The sequence below is a fragment of the Gigantopelta aegis genome, chromosome 3 (genome assembly GCF_016097555.1).
Source record: "Gigantopelta aegis isolate Gae_Host chromosome 3, Gae_host_genome, whole genome shotgun sequence".
NCBI lineage: Eukaryota > Metazoa > Mollusca > Gastropoda > Neomphalida > Peltospiridae > Gigantopelta > Gigantopelta aegis.
The window spans coordinates 15,597,441-15,623,953 of NC_054701.1; the positions used below are offsets into that span (position 1 = coordinate 15,597,441).

General features: G+C 38.8%; 1 protein-coding gene across 2 annotated transcripts; it reads right to left on the bottom strand.

The window, feature by feature from the left end:
- Positions 1–1,681: 1,681 nt before the first annotated feature.
- On the bottom strand, positions 1,682–21,678 carry LOC121367575 (limulus clotting factor C-like). Of its 2 annotated transcripts, none has more exons than XM_041491845.1 (15): positions 21,547–21,678; positions 19,760–19,925; positions 17,962–18,128; positions 17,512–17,604; positions 15,827–15,880; positions 14,601–14,714; positions 13,901–14,087; positions 12,115–12,204; positions 11,108–11,211; positions 9,472–9,532; positions 8,883–9,100; positions 5,677–5,945; positions 3,842–4,121; positions 3,313–3,411; positions 1,682–2,790 (listed from the first exon to the last, which is right to left on the bottom strand). In XM_041491845.1, exons 1-15 carry the CDS (start codon positions 21,557–21,559, stop codon positions 2,657–2,659), a joined length of 2,049 nt encoding a protein of 682 aa, XP_041347779.1. In that variant the 5' UTR covers positions 21,560–21,678; the 3' UTR covers positions 1,682–2,656. The 2 variants fall into 2 exon arrangements, with proteins under 2 accessions (XP_041347779.1, XP_041347777.1); XM_041491843.1 differs by having other exon boundaries at positions 8,883–9,103.
- Positions 21,679–26,513: the final 4,835 nt, after the last annotated feature.

Below are 26,513 nucleotides of genomic sequence, written 5' to 3' on the forward strand. Positions count from 1 at the left end.
GTGTGGTCCTTAACCATATGTCCAAAGCCATATAACCATAAATAAAATGTGTTGAGTGCGTCATCAAATAAAACATTTCCTTCATTCATTCATGCAGTAACTGCTCATCTGGTATATCTATGTAGGGCTATGCATATGTAAATGTAGTCCAGCCCTTTCATACTTTCATTTGTTTGCTTAAGGATTTTGATTGCTTTGAATTTTGACTTAAGTGTGAGTGAGACGGACACCCAGATAACAGAGGTGTGTGCCCAGGACAGCATGCTTGAACCTTAATCAGATATTAGCACGGAAATTAATTTTTAAATTAATAAATGCCACATCTATTGTGTGTTGCCTGTATGCAGATGTTTAATAAGAGTTGCTTCCCCTTATAGTCACCTCCAAGTAATTAGTGGTAATATAATTAAACTAGTTGTGAAACATATTATTTGTTGGAGTAGATGGATACCACAGGTATTCAAAGATAGAAAATAAAAAACATTCTTCCCATTTTTTTCTTTCTGGTTTTATTATTATTATTTTTATTTTTGTTTGTTTGGGTAGGGATGTTTTTAGTTCAATTGCTACATAGCTAATAATGTAAAAACAATGGTGGTGACACACCTACTAATATATTTCTAATATGTAATCTTTTATCCATGTTGGTTGCTTATTCTTATGTTAATTGGTTATTGTTTTAAATTATTTTACTTTGTTGCAAGTTCTTGTTGTAGATAAAATTAGCTTATATTATATTTTATTTTATGCATTTATATATTGATGTGAAGCTGCTGTTTTAATATGCTCATTTTACACCAGAGAGTGGAAAATATTTCTCTCACATTTATTTATATCTGTATTCATATTATATATGTCTTGCTTTGTTACCCATTAAAATCTGCAAATAATAAAAATCTAATTGTTTAACATTATTCATTAAAACATTTCAGTTTTCATAGAAGGGAGTATTACACCAGCATATTATTAGGTTGTGCAATCACATAGATCATTCCATCCAAACTGCAAGATTATGTACCTCTTGTATAACCCCAGCAGTTGCCACAAAGTTTTAAAGTTAAAGTTTGTTTTGTTTAACAACACCACTAGAGCACATTGATTTATTAATCATCGGCTGTTGGATGTTAACATTTGGTAATGTTTACATATAGTCTCCGAGAGAAAACCTGCTGCATTTTTCCACTAATAGCAAGGGATATTTTATATGCATCATCCCACAGACAGGATAGCACATACCACAGCCTTTAATATACCAGTCATTTACTGGCTGGAATGAGAAATAGCCCAATGGACCCACCGACGGGGATTGATCATGGACCGCACATCAAGCGATCGCTTTACTACAGCTACGTCCCGCTCCTCCAGAGTTTTAAATTCTCCCCAGCACCTCTTTGTCCGTGGACTATATTCAGTTTGTTTCAGTAGCATGTAATTGGCTGAACCTTTTCTTAATTGCAGGGGTTGCTTGAATTCACTTACCCACACAGATAGGACATTCTGTGAAGTGTGACATTTTCGATTGTATGTGGAACATTGGTAGGAATATGGAACATTGGTAGAAATAGGAAATGCCACTAGTGCACTGAGTGACATTAACTAGGGTTAATCTGGTCAATTACCAAATATGTCTGTCTAGGTAGGGCCTGTGGTTTTCTGTGACAAAATATTGTAATACTGTGGATACATGCAATGATAATGTGAAGTCTTCACTTTATTGACTAGGTACACGTAAAAATTAATCTATATTATACAACATGCAACATAATTATACAATGATACTCGATCTACAAACTCATTTATATAAAATATGTTTTTCTTTATCCATGTTAAGAATCGAATGTTCATTAGGATCCAGCGAGTGCACCACCTAAGGTTGTGGTATGTGTGATCCTGTCTGTGGGATGGCACATATAAAAGAACACTTGCTAATGAAAAAATGTAGCAGGTTTCTTTCTAAGGCTATGTATATCAAAATTACCAAATGTTTGACATCCAATAGCCAATTATTAATAAATTAATGTGCTCTAGTGGTGTCATTAAACAAAACAAACTTTGTTCATTTGGACAGTAATGCAGTATGTATAATGCTTCTTTAAATTTTCATTTATAATGTACAGAAAAACACCTGATATCATCACTGTTAAAACAGTGATTCATGAGTGCATGTCATAACAACTACTTATTGTAATGATCTCTGTCCGGTCCTAGTTTTGATTTAGTCAAATAGTCTTGAAGTGGCATACTTCTTTGTGGCAGTATAAGAGGGATGGAATCTCCAGTAAAGGATCTCCTCGGGATTAGCTGTTCTATCGATGAGGCACTAAATAGAGATTTATGGAATCGACCACGATTTTGCCAAATGCCCATTCGACTGCATTAAGCAGATATACCACACGATCATGTATTACAGTTTTTCATTCAAATTTACCAATAAAATTGGCTATGAGTGCAATACATAGCACAGGATCACAATTACGAGGTCATGAGAATAAAAGTGTTTTGAGTAATTCCACAGACACCAGTAATATATTTTTGTCTCAAAATTCTGGTATCTATTTGTTGAAGTATTTCTTTGAGTAAACAGTATTTGTGATTTGACTACCGGCGTGTCTGTGATTGTACCACCGGCGTGTCTGTGATTTGACTACCGGCATGTCTACCCCTTGGCAGTGATCTCTTTGATCCAGGAAACGAAGCGGTTCACCCTGGTGTACACACCATAGCTCTGACCACACGGCTCTTCGCGTGCCCAGCTGATGATTCCCTCCAGATACCATCTGCCGTCAGTACCTGGGAATAGAAAATGTTAGTGCTTTAATCAGAGCAATGGGAACTGGGACGCATAACCCCATCCACATCCCCACTTGCGGCCCAAAACGTTTAATTTTGTCCATACTATATGTAAAAAAAAAAAGTGCTTGTACCCCCCCCCCCCCTGCACTTAAAGGTTAAATAGGAAATGCACTACTACTACTAAAACGTATCGCACATTTTACGAAGCCCGTCTTTCTTAAATGCAGGTGTTTAAGCATTGTAAATGTACGTAGTTACACCCGTGTAAGACATAAACAGGCTTTGTAAATTCGGCTCCAATGATTTTACCTAGGCGGTGATGTTTCTGATCCATTGTGCATAAAAATAAGTCAAGAATGGAATAGGCTATATATATTGTAATTATGTATATTTTAGAGTACTTTAAGTTCTTTTAAATAACATGCCGCAGAACTTATTTCCTGGCAGATTTGATATGATATGACAAAGGCTCGTAATACGACATCACCTCTACTGTCATGGTTAATACGTGCACCCTACCTTCTGAAACAAGCGGTCCTCCAGAATCACCAGAACAGGCATCTGTTTCAGGGTCCAGATTTCCAGCACACATCATGTTCTCCGTTACTTTGTAATCACCTGTCAAGTAGGAGGTCATGCAGCCTTAAAGATTGGTTAAGAAAAGAAAAGGAATAAAGAGGTATTTTGTCCAATGTACTACAACTTGTGCGTCTGTTTATTTCTGTGCCTATGTTTTTCCTCCGTCACTAGGTCTATATCTTATCTCCCATACGTCTCTCTCTCTCTCTCTCTCTCTCTCTCTCTCTCTCTCTCTCTCTCTCTCCCTCCCTCCCTCCCCCCTCTCTGTCTGTCTGTCTGTCTGTCTCTCTCTCTCTCTCTCTCTCTCTCTCTCTCTCTCTCTCTCTCTCTCTCTCTCTCTCTCTCTCTCTCTCTCTCTCTCTCTCTCTCTCTCTCTCTCTCTCTCTCTCTCTCTCCACCACTGTTAGTAAATGTGGTGTTTTCTTTCATTATTGCACTGTATCTAAAACGACATGACAACCCTACTCACCAGTTCCATTTCGCATGATCTGCTTTCTACACTCTTCGTCATTAGGTATGTTCAGCGTTGCCATTCTCAGTGATTCTGCCATTGATCTGTTCTCGTTCTCGGTCTTTCCCCACCCAGTGATGACGTAATTCTTGCTTTGCGAGTCGATGTTCGGTTTAGACAAAAGACACACTGGTTTGACTTTGTTTGTGAGGTCCGCTGGCTTCTTAAGACGAAGAAGTGCTATATCCGAATCGTAATTGCCGCTGTTGTAATTGGGATGGCGATAGATTTTTTTAATCTGTATAAAATGGAAAAACAAACCTATGACGCCAATACTACTACACGAGTAATGATAATAATAACTTTATTTGATGAGGGTGACAGGTATAGCACAAGCTAATGTTCCACTGGGGCCCATCAATACACTGAAACATTGGAAGGCCTAAATTAAAAACAAATACATAAATTTTAAAACTCTTATTTGAGTGGACCATATATAATATACCAAGCTGATTCAAGTGAGCTTGATAATATATGTTCTTAATGATATCTAATGACACAATAAATGTTATCTAACAGACATGTTATATTATCTTTATACACATCTTCAAAAACCGGGTTTATGTAATAGTTACAGCATTGTTTTGATAAATTAACTGTATTTAAGCTGTATCCTAACTGGATGCGAGCTATTATTATAGAAATCTTTGATTTCAATCGCCGTGTCCTAACCGCACGCGTGCGACGCGACAGATAAATATGTTGCGTCGCACTCGTCCGGTTAGGATACGCGGATTGAAATCAATGATTTCTAAAATAATCGCTCGCATCGCTCGGATGTGGAATATCGCTTATGTTCTCTCCAGTGGACGTTTTCTAATCAAATGTCTGTGATGCGGGGGAAGGGGGAGGGGGCAGCAGGGCGCTGATCCCCAACTCTGAATGTGGAGGTATGATCTCACATTTAATAACTAGCCCCACCATTGAGCACGGTTAAATGAATACATTCCAATTGCCTTATTTTTGAAGGAGGCAACATGTCTAAAATTGATTTATAGTCAACTGTGTAGCACACAACCATTACAGACGACAAAAAAAAGAAGAAAAAAAGAACCAACAACAAACGTTTTAAAGACTATATGTGGCAACCTGTAATCAGCGGCCATCTGTCTTAAGCGGTCGCTTATACATACATACATACATACATACATACATACATACATGTGTGTGTGTGTGTGTGTGTGTGTGTGTGTGTGTGTATATATATATATATATATATATATATATATATTATACACACAGACACATATATATATACACACACACACCTACACACACACACACACATATATATATATATATATTTCTTGCTCCATACAGTGCATCACGACTGGTACATCAAAGGCCGTGGTATGTGCTATCCTGTCTGTGGGATGGTGCATATAAAAGATCCTTTGCTGCTAATCGAAAAGAGCAGCCCATGAAGTGGCGACAGCGGGTTTCCTCTCTCAATATATGTGTGGTCCTTAACCATATGTCTGACGCCATATAACCATAAATAAAATGTGTCGAGTGCGTCGTTAAATAAAACATATCCTAGTTGTCCCACAACGTAGAATTCAATTTAGGACCACCTATCGGCTATTTAGTGGTTCATTTTGAAAACAAACCCCTTTAAAACGTACTGCTGACGCAAATGGTGAGTAAATCCGAATCTGTACGGAATCTTTTCCCAATGGTCACAATCTTGTTTTGTTGGGGTTTTTTCTTTCTTTTTAAAAGAATCCTTTAAAAGAAATATACCAATCTGCTCAAGGCACTACTAAAAATAATACTGGCGTAGGATTACCTACCTCCCTTTGTTGGACGTTTTCGCCATCCTTGGTTTCCAAGTGGAGCTTCCCAAGTTCCACCCTCAGCTGTTTTCGTCTGTACGTCTTCAAACAATGTGCTGCTGTTACTACCCACTCGTCAAAGATGAGGCTCCCGCCGCACACAATGGACAATTTTTTAGTAGTTTTGTTGAAGGCAGAGAGGCCCACGTGCCAGGGCCATAGCTCAATCAGAGTTGGCGTCCCGTTGATCACCAAGCCTTTGGCAAGTGTTGAACGCTTTCCACATTCTAGGACATAAAACAGGGAACTTTGGTGTCACATGAGATCCCTAGGGACGAGTTAAAGTTCTTTTTGTGTTTAACGACACAACTAGAGCATATTGGTTTATTAATCATCGGCTATTGGATGTCAAACGTTTGGTAACTCTGACATATAGTCTTAAGACATGTTTATATGCATTGGCATACCCCGGTGGGTATAGGGGCAAATATCGTGCCATTTATATGCATTGGCATAACCCCGGTGGGTATAGGGGCAAATATCGTGCCATTTATATGCATTGGGGGTATTAGGGTATTTCATGAGTAAGGGGCGGGATTTAGCTCAGTCGGTTGAACGCTCGCCTGAGGTGCTTGCATCGCGGGATCGAATGTCCTCGGTGGATCCATTCAGTTGATTGAGTTTTTTTCGTTCCATCCAGTGCACCACAACTGCTCAAAGGCCGTAGTATGTGCTTTCATGTCTGTGGGAAAGTGAATATAAAAGATCCCTTGCTGCATTAGGAAAACTGTAGCGGGTTTCCTCTGATAACTACGAGTCAGAATTACCACATGTTTGACATCCAACAGCAGATGATTAATTAATTGTGCTCTAGTGGTTTCGTTAAACAAAACAAACTTTCATTTGAACTTTCATGAATAAACTTATAAAATTATATCACTTGAGTGCTGAAAATGGACTAGTATACCAGTAGGCATAATGTTAGAAGACGAAAAGCACAACGTTTCATACAGATACTAACATTAGTCATAGGATCCTCTTTCCTACGAGAACGAAGACTATGAACGAAGGAACGAATCAGAGCTTGGCAGGAAGATATTGCGCTAAAGACATTTGATCAATGGATGGAAAACTTTAGGATGCCCAAAACTGTGTTGCTTCATTTTATCAGCGATTGCAGCCTCATCTACAGACTTCATAAGATATGAGAGAAGCTTTGACTGCAGAACACCGAGTTGCAGTGGCTGTCTATTTCTTAGCTACAACAATAGAATACTTAACTATTCGTAACCTGTTGGGAATAGACAGATCCAAAGTCTGTGTCTGCGTACATGTCGTGTGTGAAGCTACCTGTACCACAATGTTCCATGAAATAGTAAAACTCCAAGTGGTCACAATCCTAAGTGCTCCAAGTGGTCACTTTCCTAAGTGCTCCAAGTGATTGCCATGCAGATTTCGTGAATAGAAAAGGATAGTACTCCATCAGCATGCAGGTCGTCTGTGATCACAAGTATGTACAATGGCTGACCTGGTCGAGTTCATGATGTCCGGGTGTTTGCAAACTCACCTCTAAAGATAGGTGTTGATCCTCCCAAACACACCTGAGTGCGTAAAACCTGTCGGAGGTGTCACTGAACTTGTGTGGACATGCCAGTAGTTATCATTGGTGATTCTGAATATCCCATGTGCTCCTGGCTTCTAAAACCTTACAGTGACAGAGGGAATCTTACAGCAGAACCATAATACTTTAACTGTCGTCTCATAAGTTCATTAATTAAGCAGCATAGGTAAATGCTTGAAAAGCTTTAAATATGGCTGGAGGTTTTTTTTTCACTAGGGCAGCTTTGCCCTAGGGGATTTTCATATTTGCCCTACCTCCGGACTTAGTGCAAATTTTACCCTGGGGGGCAGCAATACCCAGGTGAGTAAGAGCGTTTACATGACAAAATTTACCACCAGTGGCAAATATGTCCACCAGGGTAAAAATACCCCATGGGTAAAACGTTGCATATAAAAATGGCTTTAGACAGGAAACCCGCTACATTTTTCCATTTGTAGCAAGAATTTCTTTATATAATATGTATCATCCCACACACACAGGATAACACATACCACGGCCTTTGATATACCAGTCGAGGTACACTGGCTGGAACGAGAAATAGCCCAATGGGTCTACTGACGGTGATCGATCCTATACCGACAATCATCAAGCGAAGACTTTACCACTTGGCTATGTCCCGCCCCTTCAAACTTGTAACTGTATACAACGAACTTGTAACTGTATACAAAGAACTTGTAACTGTATACAACGAACTTGTAACTGTATACAACGAACTTGTAACTGTATACAAAGAACTTGTAACTGTATACAACGAACTTGTAACTGTATACAACAAACTTGTAACTGTATAAAACAAACTTGTAATGGCATCACGCTACATGGACCTAAGAACCCATCCTTGTTTTGTGAAATGACTTCTGGTCTCCTTAACTTTCCTCTTTCATTGGTAAGAGTATAGAGGACAATCCGCTAAAACACACGTGATACAAGGCTCGTTATGAGAGAACAGTACAGAATTGTATTTAAACTCGGGTCATTCTACAACCGACGACACAGAAACATTTATAGATACATAATCAGACAAGGTGGTATAATGGAAGATATATACAATAGCGAATACATCTCTATGACAAGGCATGAATTACTATCAACACATTGATGATGCCAGATTTTTGCAAAAGGTCCTCGTATCTTGCCCCATTGGTGGCTCCCATCACGGGCCTGTAGTTTTCAAGTCCGTTGTTTTAATTAAGATGACAAAGACACGTGCACAAGTCACAATAAGGTATTGACACCAGTTTAGTCTGTGATGCTCCATATCGGAACGCAGCTGAATTCTAACCTTTTGAAAGCCTTCACGAGTAGTTAAATGTTATAAGCCCGACAAAACGACTTGTGTGTAAGAAAAAGTGAGCCACCTGCAATAAAAGGAATATTGCTTGACATAAAGCGCAAATTGATGATTGTAAAGCCGAGTCAAAGATCGTACATTGCAGATTGTGATTGATTACTTATGGAGAGAAAAAAACCTTTTAACTTGACTAAAATACTAAACCTGAAAAGCTGGTTACTTGAGATTTAACCAAGGAGCTACACAAAAGTAAAACACAATTGACCTTACAGTCGCTATAAATCAACTGAAATCCTAAAAGAAGCTGCTTACCGGCTTCACAATATGGTTCTTGACCAGTCCATCTTCCCGTGACATCACAGCGCCGTCTGAAGATGCCGTGCAGACGATAGAAGACGTGGCACCGGTATTCCACAACTGTACCGTTTGGATACTGCCCAGGATTGAGGTGAATGACGTCATTTCCGACCTTCACATACGGCAGGCATGGGTCAGTGTTGGTGGTATCATCGTTATGCAACATGTTTGAGCTGCTAATAATAAAAACAATATTATGTCAAAAGACAAATTAATTTTTAATATAATTTATAAATAATTATGATTAGGCCTATTATTATGATATTGATGATGATGATGATGATGATGATGATGATGATGATAGCTATTATTTGTCATAACTGCCGGAAAATGTAACTGGAGGGGCCAGTAATATATTAATTTGATTATTAATTTGGATGGGTGCACAATCTTCAGCTTTGCGGGACATGGGTTGGGCAGGGCCCCCTTGATGTACCCATCTCAGCTTCCAACGCCTTTGATTTGTTTTGCTGTTATTGCTAATATGTCAGTGTATAATGTAACAATAACTTAACTTAATTTACAGTACGGCTAGATAACTTACCATCCATATCCAAAACAATGATCCATGTTGTTTGATACTTCAGGTTCCCCGCACGTAACCACTACAACGAAATGTTGAATAATTAGAAACACGAGGGATCTCAGGGAAGGGGAAATGTTGGTCAGTTAAATATAAATACATTAGACATATGCAGTAATGTCAATGATCAGGGATTACCGTAGTAAAGATCGTTACTTGTGGCTCAAGCGTTTAGAACGGCTTCCCGCGAATCCAATACATCGTGCCAGTTCTAAGTTCCATGTTTTTGTCAATCATCATTCCTAGTCTAATCGTATTTAAATATTCTCGTGAATACGAACTGAACGAAACATCAACTTTTTTCTTTAAAAAACAAAACAAAATGTACATGTAATTGCACAACACATGTAATAAATATGGTACGTGCACAATTTGCCCAAAATACACTGAAGCTGGGTCTGGATCTGGCGCTATCAAAATATAGCGCATGTTCTATGTGTTTTGATGCGCTGTCGGTCTAGGAACGATCCCCGAAGGTGGGCCTATTGTGCTATTTCTCGTTCTTGTCAGAGCATATGATTGGTATACCAAAGGCCGTGGCATGTACTATCATGTCTGTATGATGGTGTATATAACACAGCCCTTGCTACCAATGGAAAAATGTAGTGGGTTTCCTTTTTAAGACTATATGTCGGCAAATGTTTGACATCCAATAGCCGATTATTAATAAATCAATGTACTCTAGAGGTGTCGTTAAATAATACAAACTTTAACTCTTTTTTTGGAGTGTTTCGTCAAATTTGATTTAGGCTAAAAAAAAAAAACGGGTCTGGGTCTGGCGTGTATGGTATCCACTGAGAAAGGAACGCTCTGAATCGAATGCGACAAAACATACCGCGTCTGTTTCAGACACAACGGGACGCATCTTTGACTGCCCTAGTTCCGCACAAAAACGTCATCATAGTTTTAATAAGACCCGCACATGTTTCATGCATAAGAGTATCCGATACACTGTTCAAATTAAAGTACAGGCCAGATGACCCACCACCATACCCACACACCCCCACATACACACCAAAACAAACAAAACCCCCAACCCCCCCACCAACCCCCCACATCACACACACACACACACACACACAAAAGAAAACCCCACCAAAAACCTCCGAACAAACAAACAAAACACCGAAACAAACAAACAAACCATCAACATTTTATGATAATTGTGTCGCTTATCCATGGAAGGCATGGCCACATTTAGAAATGTGCACTTCGAACTTTGACCCGGTAAGGCCCCGTATCCATAGTCTGTTCCCTTGTGAACTTGTGACCTTGTGGCGTTGTGACCTCGTGACCTGGCCTTGTGTCCTCTGTCTCCATAGCATGTTCCCTGTGGCGTGTACACTACTTAATTATTCTACTTATCACCACGTGATTATTTTATAAAACAAACGTTGAACAGAAATGATATCAAAGAAATCACAAAAGCTTTTAATGCAAAAATTGTTTTGTTTCCAAATAAAGGATGCACCGTGAAAGCTTGGAATACACATATATTGTCGTTTATTATATATATATATATATATATATATATATATATATATATATATATATATATATATATATATATATATATATATATTGCTGGATGACGTACCGTAAAAACACGTGGGCGTGTCTCCAGACCATCTGCCATTCAGCTCGCAGTGGTTGGTTCGGTTACCCACCAGCGTGTAGTTCTTTTCACAGTGATAGTGCACGCTAATTAAAAAACAAAACCCAAACAAACAAACAAAATTTAAAAATAAAAATAAATAAAACAACAATTTATATACGAGAAGAATGAGGGCGGATACAGCAGACCATTTCGAGGGTTGGATATTCTATATCTTTTAAAACGATAGCTTATATTTGTGAAGTACACTATGAATATGAATATGGATTCAAGCAGGTATATAATTATGTGTGTATGTATACACAAAGAGACAGATAGTCAGATAGACGGATATATAGATATAGTTTGTGGGAAAATGGAGGTGTTGAATTAAAGATTTCCACGTGATAATTTGAAGCATGTTGTGAAAGTCTTAATGTTCTAGATAGCGAACCTCACTAGTCCCGCATGTGGAAACCGTTTCGCAAATGCCGTCGCTTCATATAGGTTGTTCGTAAGACATGAAGAGGGAGGCATGACGGCATGACCGCTTGTCCCTTCCCATCTCTCCTGTGTAAGATAGAGGCTACAATGTGTGTACAGAGATGTGTGAAGTTAATACTAGTATGACTGGTACAATCACCCAGTTTAAAAACACAAGACTCACATCGTGAAGTGTCAATCACATATGAAAATGATAATAGTAAAATTTTGCAATGTAGAATAAACGTTGCAAGGGTATCAGTAGCGGATCCAGTGGGGGGGGGGGGGGGGGGGGGGTCCAGGTGGTCCGGAACCCATTCCCCCCTTTAAGAAAACCGACCATAACCTTTAAGGGGAAACGTGATTATATTAACTGTTCTAAATGCTGTAAGAGGCGCGATGTGTAAAAGGAGAAATCAGTCATCACATTTGGACACCCCCCCCCCCCCCCCCCCCCCCTTTCAGAAATCCTGCATCCGCGTCTGGGTATACGATAGCTCATTAAACGTGTGTAAATGGGTATTTACCTGGTTCCTAAAGTTGTCACAAAACCATGATCCGGTTGTTCTGTCGGAGGACAAATGGCAGACAGTGCCACGTCGGTCTCGTTGATACATCTGGAGGAAAGGAATATTTGTATCAGCACCTATACATTAGTATTGCAAAGGCGGATCAAGGATTTTCGAGGGGCTTGTGGCGACAATTCTAAAAAGGGACCTCATCGACGCCTCATTTGAAGGCTAATTCACTCGGGTTATCTAAAACACCTTGACATTTACGTAAAATACGGAATCTCTACGTTTAAATGTAAAGTCGAAAATGTCAGTCTGTAATGAAACTAAACTAAGAAAACAAGAATAAGGGCAGAATGACAAGTCACCTCCTACATCCGATCAATGTTTGCTGTATTATATTTGCTGTCACAAGCACAACTTCTGTTTTATCAATGGATCCACCATTCTAAAGAGTAAATTGGAGCTACAACTGTGTATTTTGTATCATGAAATGCAAGACAGTTATGGTAATCAAATATTTGCTTTTTATAAAAGAAAATGTAAATGTTTATATATTTTCAATTTACACATTTATCATTAGTGCATAAAAGGCCATGGATCTATAAGGGAAGTAACTCTGTTTTGTATCAGAGAAAAAAGAAAGAAAGAAATGTTTTATTTAACGACGCACTCGACACATTTTATTTACAGTTATATGGCGTCAGACATATGGTTAAGGACCACACAGATTTTGAGAGGAAACCCGCTGTCGCCACTACATGGGCTACTCTTTTCGATTAGCAGCAAGGGATCTTTTATTTGCGCTTCCCACAGGCAGGATGGCCTTTGTTGAACCAGTTATGGATCACTGGTCGGTTCAAGTGGTTTACACCTACCCATTGAGCCTTGTGGAGCACTCATTCAGGGCTTGGAGTCGGTATCTGGATTAAAAATCCCATGCCTCGTCTGGGATCCGAACCCAGTACCTACCAGCCTGTAGACCGATGACCTAACCACAACACAACCGAGGCCGATTGTATCAGTAAAGTAAAGTAAAGTTTGTTTTATTTAACGACGCCGCTAGAGCACATTGATTTTTTTATCTTATCATCGGCTATTGGACGTCAAACATATGGTCATTCTGACAGTTTTTAGAGGAAACCCGCTGTCGCCACATAGGCTACTCTTTTTACGACAGGCAGCAAGGGATCTTTTATTTGCGCTTCCCACAGGCAGGATAGCACAAACCATGGCCTTTGTTGAACCAGTTATGGATCACTGGTCGGTGCAAGTGGTTTACACCTACCTATTGAGCCTTGCGGAGCACTCACTCAGGGTTTGGAGTCGGTATCTCGATTAAAAATCCCATGCCTCGACTGGGATCCGAACCCAGTACCTACCAGCCTGTAGACCGATGACCTAACCACAACACAACCGAGGCCGATTGTATCAGAGACGTTCTACTACTTTAGTTGGTCAAATGATTCTTGGCAGCAATGCCTGATGAAGTCAATCGGAATATCATTATGAAGTAACTGAAGTCTAGTGATAACTGATTCAAAGAGTATTTTATAACACTGGAACATATTGAGTAAATTGGAACATATGCACAGTCAAAGGACCCTCGCCCATTATAGACTCTTGGTACATAATGTATGAAAGTCACGTTCTTAATTTGTTATCTATTCTCCAAAACTAAATCATATATGTTAAATGCATGAATATTAAGCATACATCACAAATTGGGGGATTGGGTGTGGTTTGGCGGGATATGCTAGCCTTGTTTCTCAGCTTGGACGACCATGCATAGCTAGTATACCTGGGAGTATTTCCTTCCCATTGGCCATCTTTTCCGCAAACCAGCCTCTCTGAACCAGAGGGATAGTATCCGAAGTCGCATTCATACGTCATTTCCGTTCCTTCTTCGTAGAAGTCCGACTTGGTATCAGTGGAGTAGACAGCCCACCCGTGTTCCAGCTTGACAGGTAGACAGTTGATCTCCTTCCCTATTAAATCAAACACATGGGGATCATTCTTTTGAGAAAAAAAACCCGTTGCAGATGCGCATCTACCATATATAAAATGAGGTTCTCACTAATTAATTTTATTTATTTATTTATTTTATTTTATTTATTTATTTACAGTATTTATATAATGCATAAGAAGAAACAAGAATTTTAAAAAAACCATCAAAAAAAAAAAAACCCACCCCAAAAAACCTAAAAAAGCAAAAGCAAAAGCAAAAACAGAAACAGAAACAGAAACAAAAGCAAAAATTAAAAAATTAAAAAATTAAAAAACAACCTAACACAAAAACCAAAACCAAAACCAAACCCAAACCCAAAACCAAAACCAAAGAAAACAAAACAAACACAAATTTCAATTCTCTGGTTATTGGAGGAGAGTTCCTGACAATAATTAAACGTGTACGGTTTGTGGGTTCTACACCGATGCCAAACACTGTGGTTATGTGATTGGTGTTCGTAATTTATACTTAGATAATATCATATGACACTTACGACAGATTGGCAGATTCGCGTTCCATTTTCCATCTATACAGTCAATGACGTCAAATCCTTCCAGTTTATAACCAGTTTCACATGTAACCACCATCAGATATATGAAGAATTCATCTGCAATCAATATTACATAACTACTATATCAGAATATAACAATATGCATACAGCTGCATCAACCTGTTTACCAATAGGAAATACTTACAACTTGTGGTTCATATTTACTGGGAAATTCCTGACTTTATTGTCATGGTTTTCCATGGCCAATACTCATCGATATTGCCTTAAACGTTTTAAAAACTAATTCTATAAAATATGATACAGTGTACTTTTTTTGCTTTAAAAACGTTTTCTTTATGGTATGTTTTGTTAATAGTTCTGTGCTATGCTTTTTGGTTTGGTGTATTAAAGACAAAACAAATATGTATACCACAGTTCCATATATACTGTTTTTGAAGGTCCGACCATAACGTTTTGTTTTGTTAGTATGCGTCATTGTTCACGGATATAACTTTTCATAACTAATTTCACCGTTTCGTTAATGATTTATCTTTGTCCGACACCCATCTGCCGATATATCTTTCGTCATTCATTCATTCATCATTCATTCATTAACAATTCATTCATTCATTCATTCATTCATTCATTCATTCACTTTGTAGCCATTGTGAAAAAGGTATCTTGCTGAAAGAAAGGTTTGAAGGATGTGAACGAATGACCTTCTGTTCGGACATAATAAACCCCACTATGCATGTATGTAAGAAAACCTCTATATTGTCCCACTGATCAGGTCAGGTCACAGGGCTTAATGTGTACATTCAAAGCAAACTGTTGTAGCACACGCCTGTCATGGGCGCAGGTACTGTCTTCCATCGGCTCTTCCATCCAGGGCAGGAAAGGGATTTTCTCACAAGCACAAAAGGGTCTTTTATATGCCATTTACCACATGTAGGAAAGTAAATACCACAGCCTTTAATATACCAGTTGTGGGGCACTGGCTGGGACTAGGACAAACCAGTCGGTGAGTGGGTCCACAGAGGAAGTACGATCCCATTACCAAAGCTTAGCACTTGAAGCGAGCGCTCTTACCGACTGAGCTAGACCCCACACGTCCCACCCACCCATTACTGACACCGTCACATCAGTGGCTGTCTGTGTTGTGTACTACTGTATGTAAAAGTGTGTTAATAATTTGGGTTTTTACATAGTGGATGTTCCACATAACGTACCGCTTGTTTTTATCATCATATGTTCACCTGGACTGGGGATTACACACTTTCCAGCTGAAAAAGAAACATCAAATATATCAGTCTGGTGAGACAAGCAAAGACAAAAAAAGACAAGACAAAACAAGAGAAGACAAGACAAGAGAAGACAAAACAAGACAAGACAAGACAAGGCAAGAATACTGGTAATAGAATCTATCGCCGTTATGAGCTATACAGATAAGGCAATTCCAACCCAAGGGACAAAATGTTTTTGTTTGTTATTTTCTTGCCTACTTAATTACAACAGCAACACAGTTGTAAACGAAAAGCAATATATCATTTGTCACCCACTGTAGCGCATACAAACTCGTTCATTGGCGTAGACAGGATTTTAAATTTGATGGGATGGGGCGTCGCAAACACTGTCCGTGAGTCGTATTACGGGGCGACAGACAAATATAAAAGGTGTTGGGAAAAAGATAGATGCAATTGGGGCGCCATAGCCTCATGCCCCCCCCCCCCCCCCCCCCCCCATTGGTTATGCCAGTGAACGCATTTAACCATAAGCGCCATATGTATAGTTCCTAATTGTACAAATACTAAAAGGAGAAAGAAAACAAAATTCACCATAAAGTTAAAAATGTCAATTCATAAGATATGAATCGGCATCTTTTAGAACAAATCAAGTTATCTCCACTGAAAAATAGTCCCATAACGACGTATGTAGAGTTCCTCTATCCCCAAGGTCAGAGCTATTTATCTAGCCTCGTGGAAAAGCTGGCAAATTCAGTCCAGTGGGCAGGAATAAACAGCCAAACACATCGTACTTCACCTTGAATCTCTCCTTTAGAAGATCTAACCAGAGTCAACGCCATTCCGTGTCCAGATGACCTTTCATTCAACCAATTAAAGATCCGCTAGCATAAACCTGATACCAGGTTAACACATTCGGAATGGATTTCTACAACGAAGATCTACCTGGGATCGAGCTTATAGAAATTCCAAAGAGAAGACTTTAGTAAAGTATGAATTGTTAAATGTAATTTATAATGATGTTGTCCTAACGTTAAAGTATGCATCAAGACTTTGACAGCCATATTTCTGAAAGTAGACGATCGCACATTTATTTTAGACGCGTGTATTACGTGACTGGCTGAATGATTGGCCGACTGAATTATTATTTTACTAGATGTAACCTGGTCTTAGCACAGGAAAGTTCAGATGGGGTTTGGAGGCCTTATACAGGGCTGCCCGCCCCCCCCCCCCCCTTCCAAAATACGACCGCCGTGTAGATTGTCATGCCTCATTAGCCGAGGCTATATATATCACGGGCGTAGGAATGTGCCAAAAGTGTGTGCCTGGGATGAGGGGGGGGGGGGCACACAAACATATAACTATATACAATACATCGCTGCTGATGCTGCTGATGCCCGCTTCCAACGTCAGTGTTATATACACGTCCGCCGTGTAAATATCCACTTCTATGTTAAGTAATAAACGGCGGCTTCCACTGCCATTGTATTTTTGGAATTTATACGCAATATTTAGCACGGTGGGTGTATGATAGTTGACTGGACCTGGGCCGGTCCTTGAAAAGAATGCTCCTTAACCTAACCACAAACTACACGGTCGATCCCGCTTACGTGCATGAAACCTTGGGCAAACCTAGCACCTAAGAAATATAATAGTTAATTGCTGGAACTCACCAAGTTTGTGTTCACACTGGGCACCAGTGTAGTCCTTAGGACAGACACAGACACCTTTTCGATTGCAAGATGCCCCATTTTCACATTTGCAATCTGCAAAAGTAAAGAGTCGCGGTGTTGTTGAACACTTATAATTCAAGCTTTGCAAATGTTTGTTCCTGCTTCGTTGGAATACATCTCAACAAAACAGTCCATAGAAAAACATACATTAATACTTCCACACTTCGGTATTTATACTTAAATGGAAGACTGCTTAAATTGTGTACGTAATCTTAGCTTTAATGATTTGCTTTTTAGAAGCTGATTCTGAGAGGGTACATCCAGAAAACTCCAGGGAATACTTCGGTTTATATTACAAAACGTTTTTAGTTTACTTAGCGATATGTCAATAGCAATCAGCCACTAACGTGGACATTTCACCAGCTAATGAATGAATAAACATTTCCTCACTTTTCTTGCACAGTTTACCAAACTTCTCTAAAGGACACGTGACACATCTTCGTTCACTTCCGTCACACGTCACACAGTTTCGGAAGGGGCGGCATATTTCCCTGAGCTTGATGGTTCTATTACACCGGTCACAGTACGTGTTTCCCCATTCGTCAGAAAACAAGCACCTAAAAATATGATATCTGCAACTTTGTTGTGTACTGCATGAACAAACAAGGTGATTATAAATATATGTAAATTATAGACAGCTTTGTACGTAATCAGTATACAAGTACTTTATTCATACTTCACCCACTCTATATGATGTGTATGTACTAACAAGACACTATACGGCAATCTTACTATTTTGGTTTTGTTAAAGATTATTTCTTATGGCCCAATATTGTTTAAAACTCCAGTGTAAGACCTAAGTTACGCCACAGTTCAAAAAAGCACATTTAACAAGCTCACGCTTGTAAATAGAGAATGATACATGAGTGGCCGTTAGATCCCATTTATCTCACAACGAGTTGTTTTAAAACGTATCTAACGAGCGAAAGCGAGTTTGATACATTTTTAAACAACGAGTTGTGAGAAATATGGTATCTACTTACATATCATCAAAATCAGGTTTTAAGAAAATTTTAACATCATTTTGGACTAAAAGTTATTTACTGCCGTTGCACTTGTAGCTAACTTACGCGTCTGAGAAACATGATTGTCAGGTTAACTATACGTCACAGTGTAATCTATTTCCACCGTGTTATTTTTCATTGGATGCATGGCACTGGTGACCTGGTCATCACCTAGGAGCAGCCAGTCGTATGTAATGAAATTGTTAACACACGTACGTGTGTTAACAACCCATGTGTTATCAAAAATAATGCATGGTGTTCTCACCAACGGGTGTGTAAGAAAGCAATATATAATATGGTTTATAAATATAATGGCACGTGCCTTTAATTAGGTGAATTTTCACTTACCTGAAGGCGTGTACCGTATCTGTTTCAACAGCTATTTGTTACGGACATTCGATATGTTAAGATCTCGACTATACAAAAGAGTCCTGTTTGTTATTTCTTATTTGTTACAGTGCCTCCAGAATGTTACCCTAAATTTCAAGTGTAACAGCAGTTCATTGTAGCTATTGATGTATGAAGCTATATGCCTGTTACTTTCTGGCAGACATCAATGGCAGACAAGACAAAACTTTAATCAAAGCAAGCTGTTTTGAAGCACGTCCGACTTTATCTTCCTCACCTTCTCCTCCTCATCGCCATTTTAAATATAAATGTAAATATAAATATAAAAACCACCAATCCATTAACAACTAATCATTAACCTCTGACCTAGACAGAAATCTCGCATAGCTGCTCATCTTGAAACTTAATTGGATATAAAAATGCAAGTCAAGTTGAAATTAAATGGACGTTTAACCAGAGCCAGGTTCAGCCAGACATAGCAGAAAAACGTCCGCTAGACTGGTTTACGCGCTTCACAGTAAACCAAATGACCACGTCGGTAACCAATCAAACAGTTCTCGAACGTTAGGGAAGTACCAGACAAGGCTACGTTCAGCCAGACCGAACACAAAAACGCCCGCCATACTGGTTTATGCGCTTCGTGACCACGTCGGGAACCAATCAAATAGTTCGCGAACGTTTGCGAAACGTTCGCTGGCTGAACTTGGGACTGGTTTTACACTTCAGGTTAGACAGAAATAACCACATCGGGAACCAATCAAATGGTTTCTGAACGTCAGCTTTGCTCACAGTCGCTGAACGCAAACATGACTTTATACTTGCGTTGGTGTTTTTACCTTTTGACATTGACCTCTGTCGTGCGATGACTGGTGGCATTGCCGCACCGACAATGGATGTGCAGATCGGAACATGACCCATCATCAACTGCATAGTTTCCCTGACCCGGAAAACTGAACACGGGCGCTAGGCAACATCCTAGCAGAAACAGGACACAGCAGGCTGCTGTAAGGGAACATTGTTAGACTATAGTTTAAGTTTAAAGGCACATTGTCCGGTATAATATAATTTTAAAGGCGCAGACCCAAGTTTCAGCCCGTGAAAATGGACACTAAGCTTAGTTCACACCTGCAACACATTTGAATAAGGTTATAACCGAGAGAAGTTAAAGTCTGTGATGTTCAAACAGGGTAATGCTGTCCAAAAATAGACTAGAATGGACTAGAACTTGTCTCGATAACCATTACTTCTCAAAGGAACGTGCGTTTTTAGAATTATGAAAATTGCATTTTGGGGTATTACAAAAACCTGGATGACCAGAACCACTTCAGGTGTATGAAAATTAATATTATAAATAATTAAATGTAAATACTTCTAATTTAAATTATTAAAAAAAACCGGCTTTAATAGTTTTAAAAAATAAGTCGTAGTGTTTAAAAACTAGGGTCTGTTACTTTAAGCCTATATAAGATCTATATACAATGGACATATCCAAATAAAGTGATATTCATGAAAAAACATGACATGATACTGTTGATTTAAACGTGTAGTATTGTGCTTATACGATGTAGTTCTGTACACTCAATTATATGAGTGTTTGGTTATTTTAATGTAAACGGAAGGTCTAGATGTAACCATTTGGTGCGCGCCAAATGTTTTCTGATACTGAAATTAAAGAATTTTAATACGAACCTTTCAGTAATACAGTCTTTTGAATTGTGAAAAATGTGCAACAATTTAGAAACTTTATTTGATTATGAATACAAGCATTTGTTTTAGCCCGAGTACTCGGCCTTTTGAGCGCTAGATGGACATATGAACAGTTATAATAACTCTCGAAAAGCAGAGTACTCGGCCTTTTGAGCGCTAGATGGACATATGAACAGTTATAATAACTCTCGAAAAGCAGAGTTCTCGGGCTAGCATTTATTTGATCTGTAGATAAGATTTGAATATTTACGATTGTCGAATGCCAGAAACCTTCTTAGGTGAAACACATTCAGAACTGTTTTTTTTTAAATTACTAGACGACAACAAATTACTCTTTCAGTCAAGGAACTACGTTTTAGACAGCCCTTGGTATTCGTGGCTGCAATCGGCAGTGTATCTGCAAAAAACCTCTTGCACAATTGATCAGAAATGACATTTTTATTATAATTATCGGTTATTTACTTCATTATTATCTGTACTAAATAGCAGTCGCGACATGATCCAAATTCCGAGGGCTGCCTAGACAATTTTGGTAAATTACCGTACATCGTCGCTTGTCGTTTATGGAGATCTGAACGACAAAACCATTAAAATATTCGTTTGTATTTCTGTATATAATACTGTCAAACAGAAGCTTTAATAAGTGCATCTCGATATTCTGTCACGAATTACGGTTAGTGCGTCTATAGAATCCCAGCCTCTCTCCAGAATAATGCGTTCTACTTTGTGACAGGACCGATTGAACAAAGCCCAGTAATTGTATAAGAGTTTCTCTAGCGACTGCGTGTTTACGTACAGTGCTTCTAAACCTGTCTGGATAAAATGTATACAGTTAATGGTCGCATTCAGTGTATAGATAAAACCTATGCTGTAATATTACGTTTACAGACGACATCTCAGAATATAAAGTACTTACGAAAAGATGTCATCGTTACCGGATACACATGAATCTTATAACAAGGATATCTGGCGTAAAGCTTACATGAGCTTTCTGCGTGTAAGGAAGGAAATCTACAAGTTTCACAACATTATTCCTAACATAACCGGAACTCTCGTGGTATTCCCATTTATCATGCTTTCTATATTTATCTCGTATAAACTTGCAGCACATGCGGTATTCTGTTTATACACAAACATCACCTAGGACTCACGTTTTGAGCAGATGTCGTCGTGTAGTGCCTAGATCTTTGGGTTTTCAAGCTGATAGCATTAGTTCAAGCCTCTTTAGGGTCTGACATACAACTGTTCGTGTTAACTGCCAACCTCTCCTAATGATTATCATCGTCTGGATCTATTTCAGTTCCTTTCAGTCTGTATCCTATCAGATAGATTTTGATTTGTGGCTGTAATACTCACATGACTTTCACGTCCTATCCCGCTACTAAAGCCGACCTATTCCACGGCACTATTTAATTACCGCTTTCAATAGCGGCGCATAGCATCTGCATATAAGTGTCCTGTAACAAGTTACAATTATATATTCTGTCGTCGACAGAGTCTATCGTGGGCAACGGTAAGTAAGTATGTGATGTAAATCAAGGACTGGTATGTGAAGCTGGACATAAAAAATATCACTAATAGGAGGATGTAGAAGTAAAACGAAAATACCAGGCAGGCGAGAAAACGTTAGGGCAGAATCATGCCTTGACAGGGGATGTCCTTTTAATTCATGGCCAATTTCCTGTGAAATATCCCCAGAAATAAAACGGAATACTGAACACCTTAAATTATATTTATTTATATCACAACGTGTCACTGACTGGTCACCGCAATTGTATTCGCCTATATGTACACAACACAATACAATAATACCAACATAACATGAACACAAACAACTGAGTAACCTTATTCACTTGGTAAGGTTAATTAAAAATACATAGACATAATGTATCTGCAACATGTTGACAGAAGATTGCAATCACAAAGTTAAATAACAGACACATATTACGCTACAAAAATAAATAATATAACGAACAACATAACGAAGTAATATTTAAGGTAATAAAAATAGTAATAATAATAATAATAATAATAATAAAAACTTTGCTCAAAGCATCTGTTCTCGCTCGAATTGTGAATAAAATTGTCATTTGATGGTCGAGGACAATGTTTTCGAACGTCTTTCACGTTGAGTTACACCTGTCTGTGTGCGGCATGTGTGTCCTGTTTCTTTAGGATGTGGATTAAACTACTGTCAATCAGTGGATGAAGACAGTTTTACACGTGGGGTTGCGTCTGTGTGCGGCACGTGTGTCCTGTTTCTTTAGGATGGTGACTAAACTACTGTCAATCAGTGGATAAAGAACGTTTTACACGTGGGGTTGCGTTTTTGTGCGGCACGTGTGTCCTGTTTCTTTAGGATGGTGATTAAACTACTGTCAATCAGTGGATGAAGAAAGTTTTACACGTGGGGTTGCGTTTTTGTGCGGCACGTGTGTCCTGTTTCTTTAGGATGGTGATTAAACTACTGTCAATCAGTGGATGAAGAAAGTTTTACACGTGGGGTTGCGTCTGTGTGCGGCACATGTGTCCTGTTTCTTTAGGATGGTCATTAAACTACTGTCAATCAGTGGATGAAGAAAGTTTTACACGTGGGGTTGCGTCTGTGTGTGGCACGTGTGTCTGGTAGCTCGTTTACACATCATACACAGAAACTCGATCAGCTCCACCAGAGACACAAGACTGAAACCCATGAACAAACCGGTCAAACCGCCAACAGAGCCTAAAAACACATAAAATACAGATTTGTCTGAAAAGTGCTATATCATAATTACAAGTGGCATGTGTAGCTATTTGTACATTTATTTTTAAGTTAATTGTAAATTAATGGATCCTGCTCGTAATTTTCGAATACATAACTAAGGAATATCGAAACTGTATTGTGCTTGTTTGACTTTAAAACAGAGACGCGTTTAGTACGACTAGATTCCTATCTCATTACATTTTAATACATTTTATGAAAAGTCAAGTATACAAAATCTGGCAAATTGTCTGGATAGGACCGTCGACAACATCTGCCTCGCATATAACGTTATGGAATGTTCGCCTCTACTGAATGTCGATTTTCCAATACAAAAATGTCTACTGGTAAATTAAATTATATAGTTATAATTTGTATGAAGATATACCTGAAGATATAATGCTTACATTTCAAAGAAAACATTAATAAATAAATTTGAGGGGAAACCGACATTATACATAGCACAGTACTTGTTTATTATTGGTTAAAACAGAAAATGTGTTTAATATCAAAATATTAGTTAATCAGAGGTCTTAGGTGTAATGGTACTTGCAACATTTGGAATTAAAGAAAAAACCCAGCTTCCGGCACATTGGCTATTCCTTCAGATTAACAGCAACATATATTTTATGCACTTTCCATCAGTGGTTGGAACAGGAAATAAAAAGAATGGATCCTTTGAGGATTGTTCATACGATTGATCACAACTTGGAGGAATGAGGAGAGTTTATAAGTGATCCACATTACGTGAAGCCTACACTGTAAGCTGAACTGACCTATAGTCCATCCCATCATTCTATTAAAATGTTTGTTTGTTTTTTGTAAATAATGTCAGTTTGGTTTGACGTAAGAAAACAAAGTATAAGTGTTTCGGAAATAATAAAAAATGACAATTTGTGTATGCAATTTACAAATCAATCGGCTTGTAAGTAAATAACTTGTAGTAAATTACATAATATGAAACAAAAATGCAATCCCTGTGGGACGGACTAGAGCATTGAATCCAGCTCTTGTATTATCCTGGTCTGTGTAGGTCCATCATTGTAAGTAATCTAACTTACCGAACAGTGAATCCAGCGTGTTCCAGGATTCTTGTATTATCCTGGTCTGTGTAGTTCCATCATTGTAAGTAATCTAACTTACCGAGCAGTGAATCCAGCGTGTTCCAGGATTCTTGTATTATCCTGGTCTGTGTAGTTCCATCATTGTAAGTAATCTAACTTACCGAGCAGTGAATCCAGCGTGTTCCAGGATTCTTGTATTATCCTGGTCTGTGTAGTTCCATCATTGTAAGTAATCTAACTTACCGAGCAGTGAATCCAGCGTGTTCCAGGATTCTTGTATTATCCTGGTCTGTGTAGTTCCATCATTGTAAGTAATCTAACTTACCGAGCAGTGAATCCAGCGTGTTCCAGGATTCTTGTATTATCCTGGTCTGTGTAGTTCCATCATTGTAAGTAATCTAACTTACCGAGCAGTGAATCCAGCGTGTTCCAGGATTCTTGTATTATCCTGGTCTGTGTAGGTCCATCATTGTAAGTAATCTAACTTACCGAGCAGTGATTCCAGCGTGTTTCAGGATTCTTGTATTATCCTGGTCTGTGTAGGTCCATCATTGTAAGTAATCTAACTTACCGAGCAGTGATTCCAGCGTGTTCCAGGATTCTTGTATTATCCTGGTCTGTGTAGTTCCATCATTGTAAGTAATCTAACTTACATAGCATTGAATCCAACGTCTTCACTGGCTCTTGTATTATCCTGGTCTGTGTGGATCCATCATTGTAGTAACCCAAGTTACCTAGCAGTAATTCCAGGGTTTTCCCAGATTCTTGTATTATCCTCGTCTGTGTAGGCCCATCATTGTAAGTAATCTAACTTACCTAGAAGTGAATCCAGCGTGTTCACTGACTCTTGTATTATCCTGGTCTGTGTAGGTCCATCATTGTAAGTAATCTAACTTACCTAGCAGTGAATCCAGCGTGTTCCCGGATTCTTGTATTATCCTGGTCTGTGTAGGCCCATCATTGTAAGTAATCTAACTTACCTAGCAGTGAATCCATCGTGTTCACTGGCTCTTGTATTATCCTGATGTGTGTAGGTCCATCATTGTAAGTAATCTAACTTACCCAGCAGAGAATCCAGCGTGTTCACTGGCTCTTGTATTATCCTGGTCTGTGTAGATCCATCATTGTAAGTAATCTAACTTACCTAGCAGTGAATCCAGCGTGTTCACTGGCTCTTGTATTATCCTGGTCTGTGTAGGTCCATCATTGTAAGTAATCTAACTTACCTAGCAGTGAATCCAGCGTGTTCACTGACTCTTGTATTATCCTGATGTGTGTAGGTCCATCGTTGTAAGTAATCTAACTTACCTAGCAGTGATTCCAGCGTATTTACGGGCTGTTGTATTATCCTGGTATGTGTAGGCCCATCATTGTAAGTAATCTAACTTACCCAGAAGTGAATTCAGCGTGTTCGCGAGCTTTTGTATTATCCCGGTCTATGTAGGTCCATCATTGTAAGTAATCTAACTTACCGAGTAGTGATTCCAGCGTGTTCCAGGATTCTTGTATTATCCTGGTCTGTGTAGGCCCATCATTGTAAGTAATCTAACTTACCTAGAAGTGAATCCAGCGTGTTTACGGGCTCTTGTATTATCCTGGTCTGTGTAGGTCCATCATTGTAAGTAATCTAACTTACCTAGCAGTGAATCCAGCGTGTTCACTGGCTCTTGTATTATCCTGGTTTGTGTAGGCCCCTCATTGCAAGTAATCTAACTTACCTAATAGTGAATCCAGCGTGTTCCCTAATTCGTGTATTATCCTGGTCTGTGTAGGTCCATCAGTGTAAGTAATCTAACTTACCTAGCAGTGAATCCAGCGTGTTCACTGGCTCTTGTATTATCCTAGTCTGTGTAGGTCCATCACTGATGACCTCCAAATGTACCATCGACATGGGAGGACTGCATACAAAAACCCACAACAATATTAATATAATTTATACATTGAACAATTATCGTACTGACATATTATATTTAGTAGTCGTGTTACCTAGATCAATGACAAAATCATTGTTGCGGCCAGAAGTGGATGGTGTATTTAGTATTATAATTTATAATGTATCAATGTTTCGCTAAACCCTAA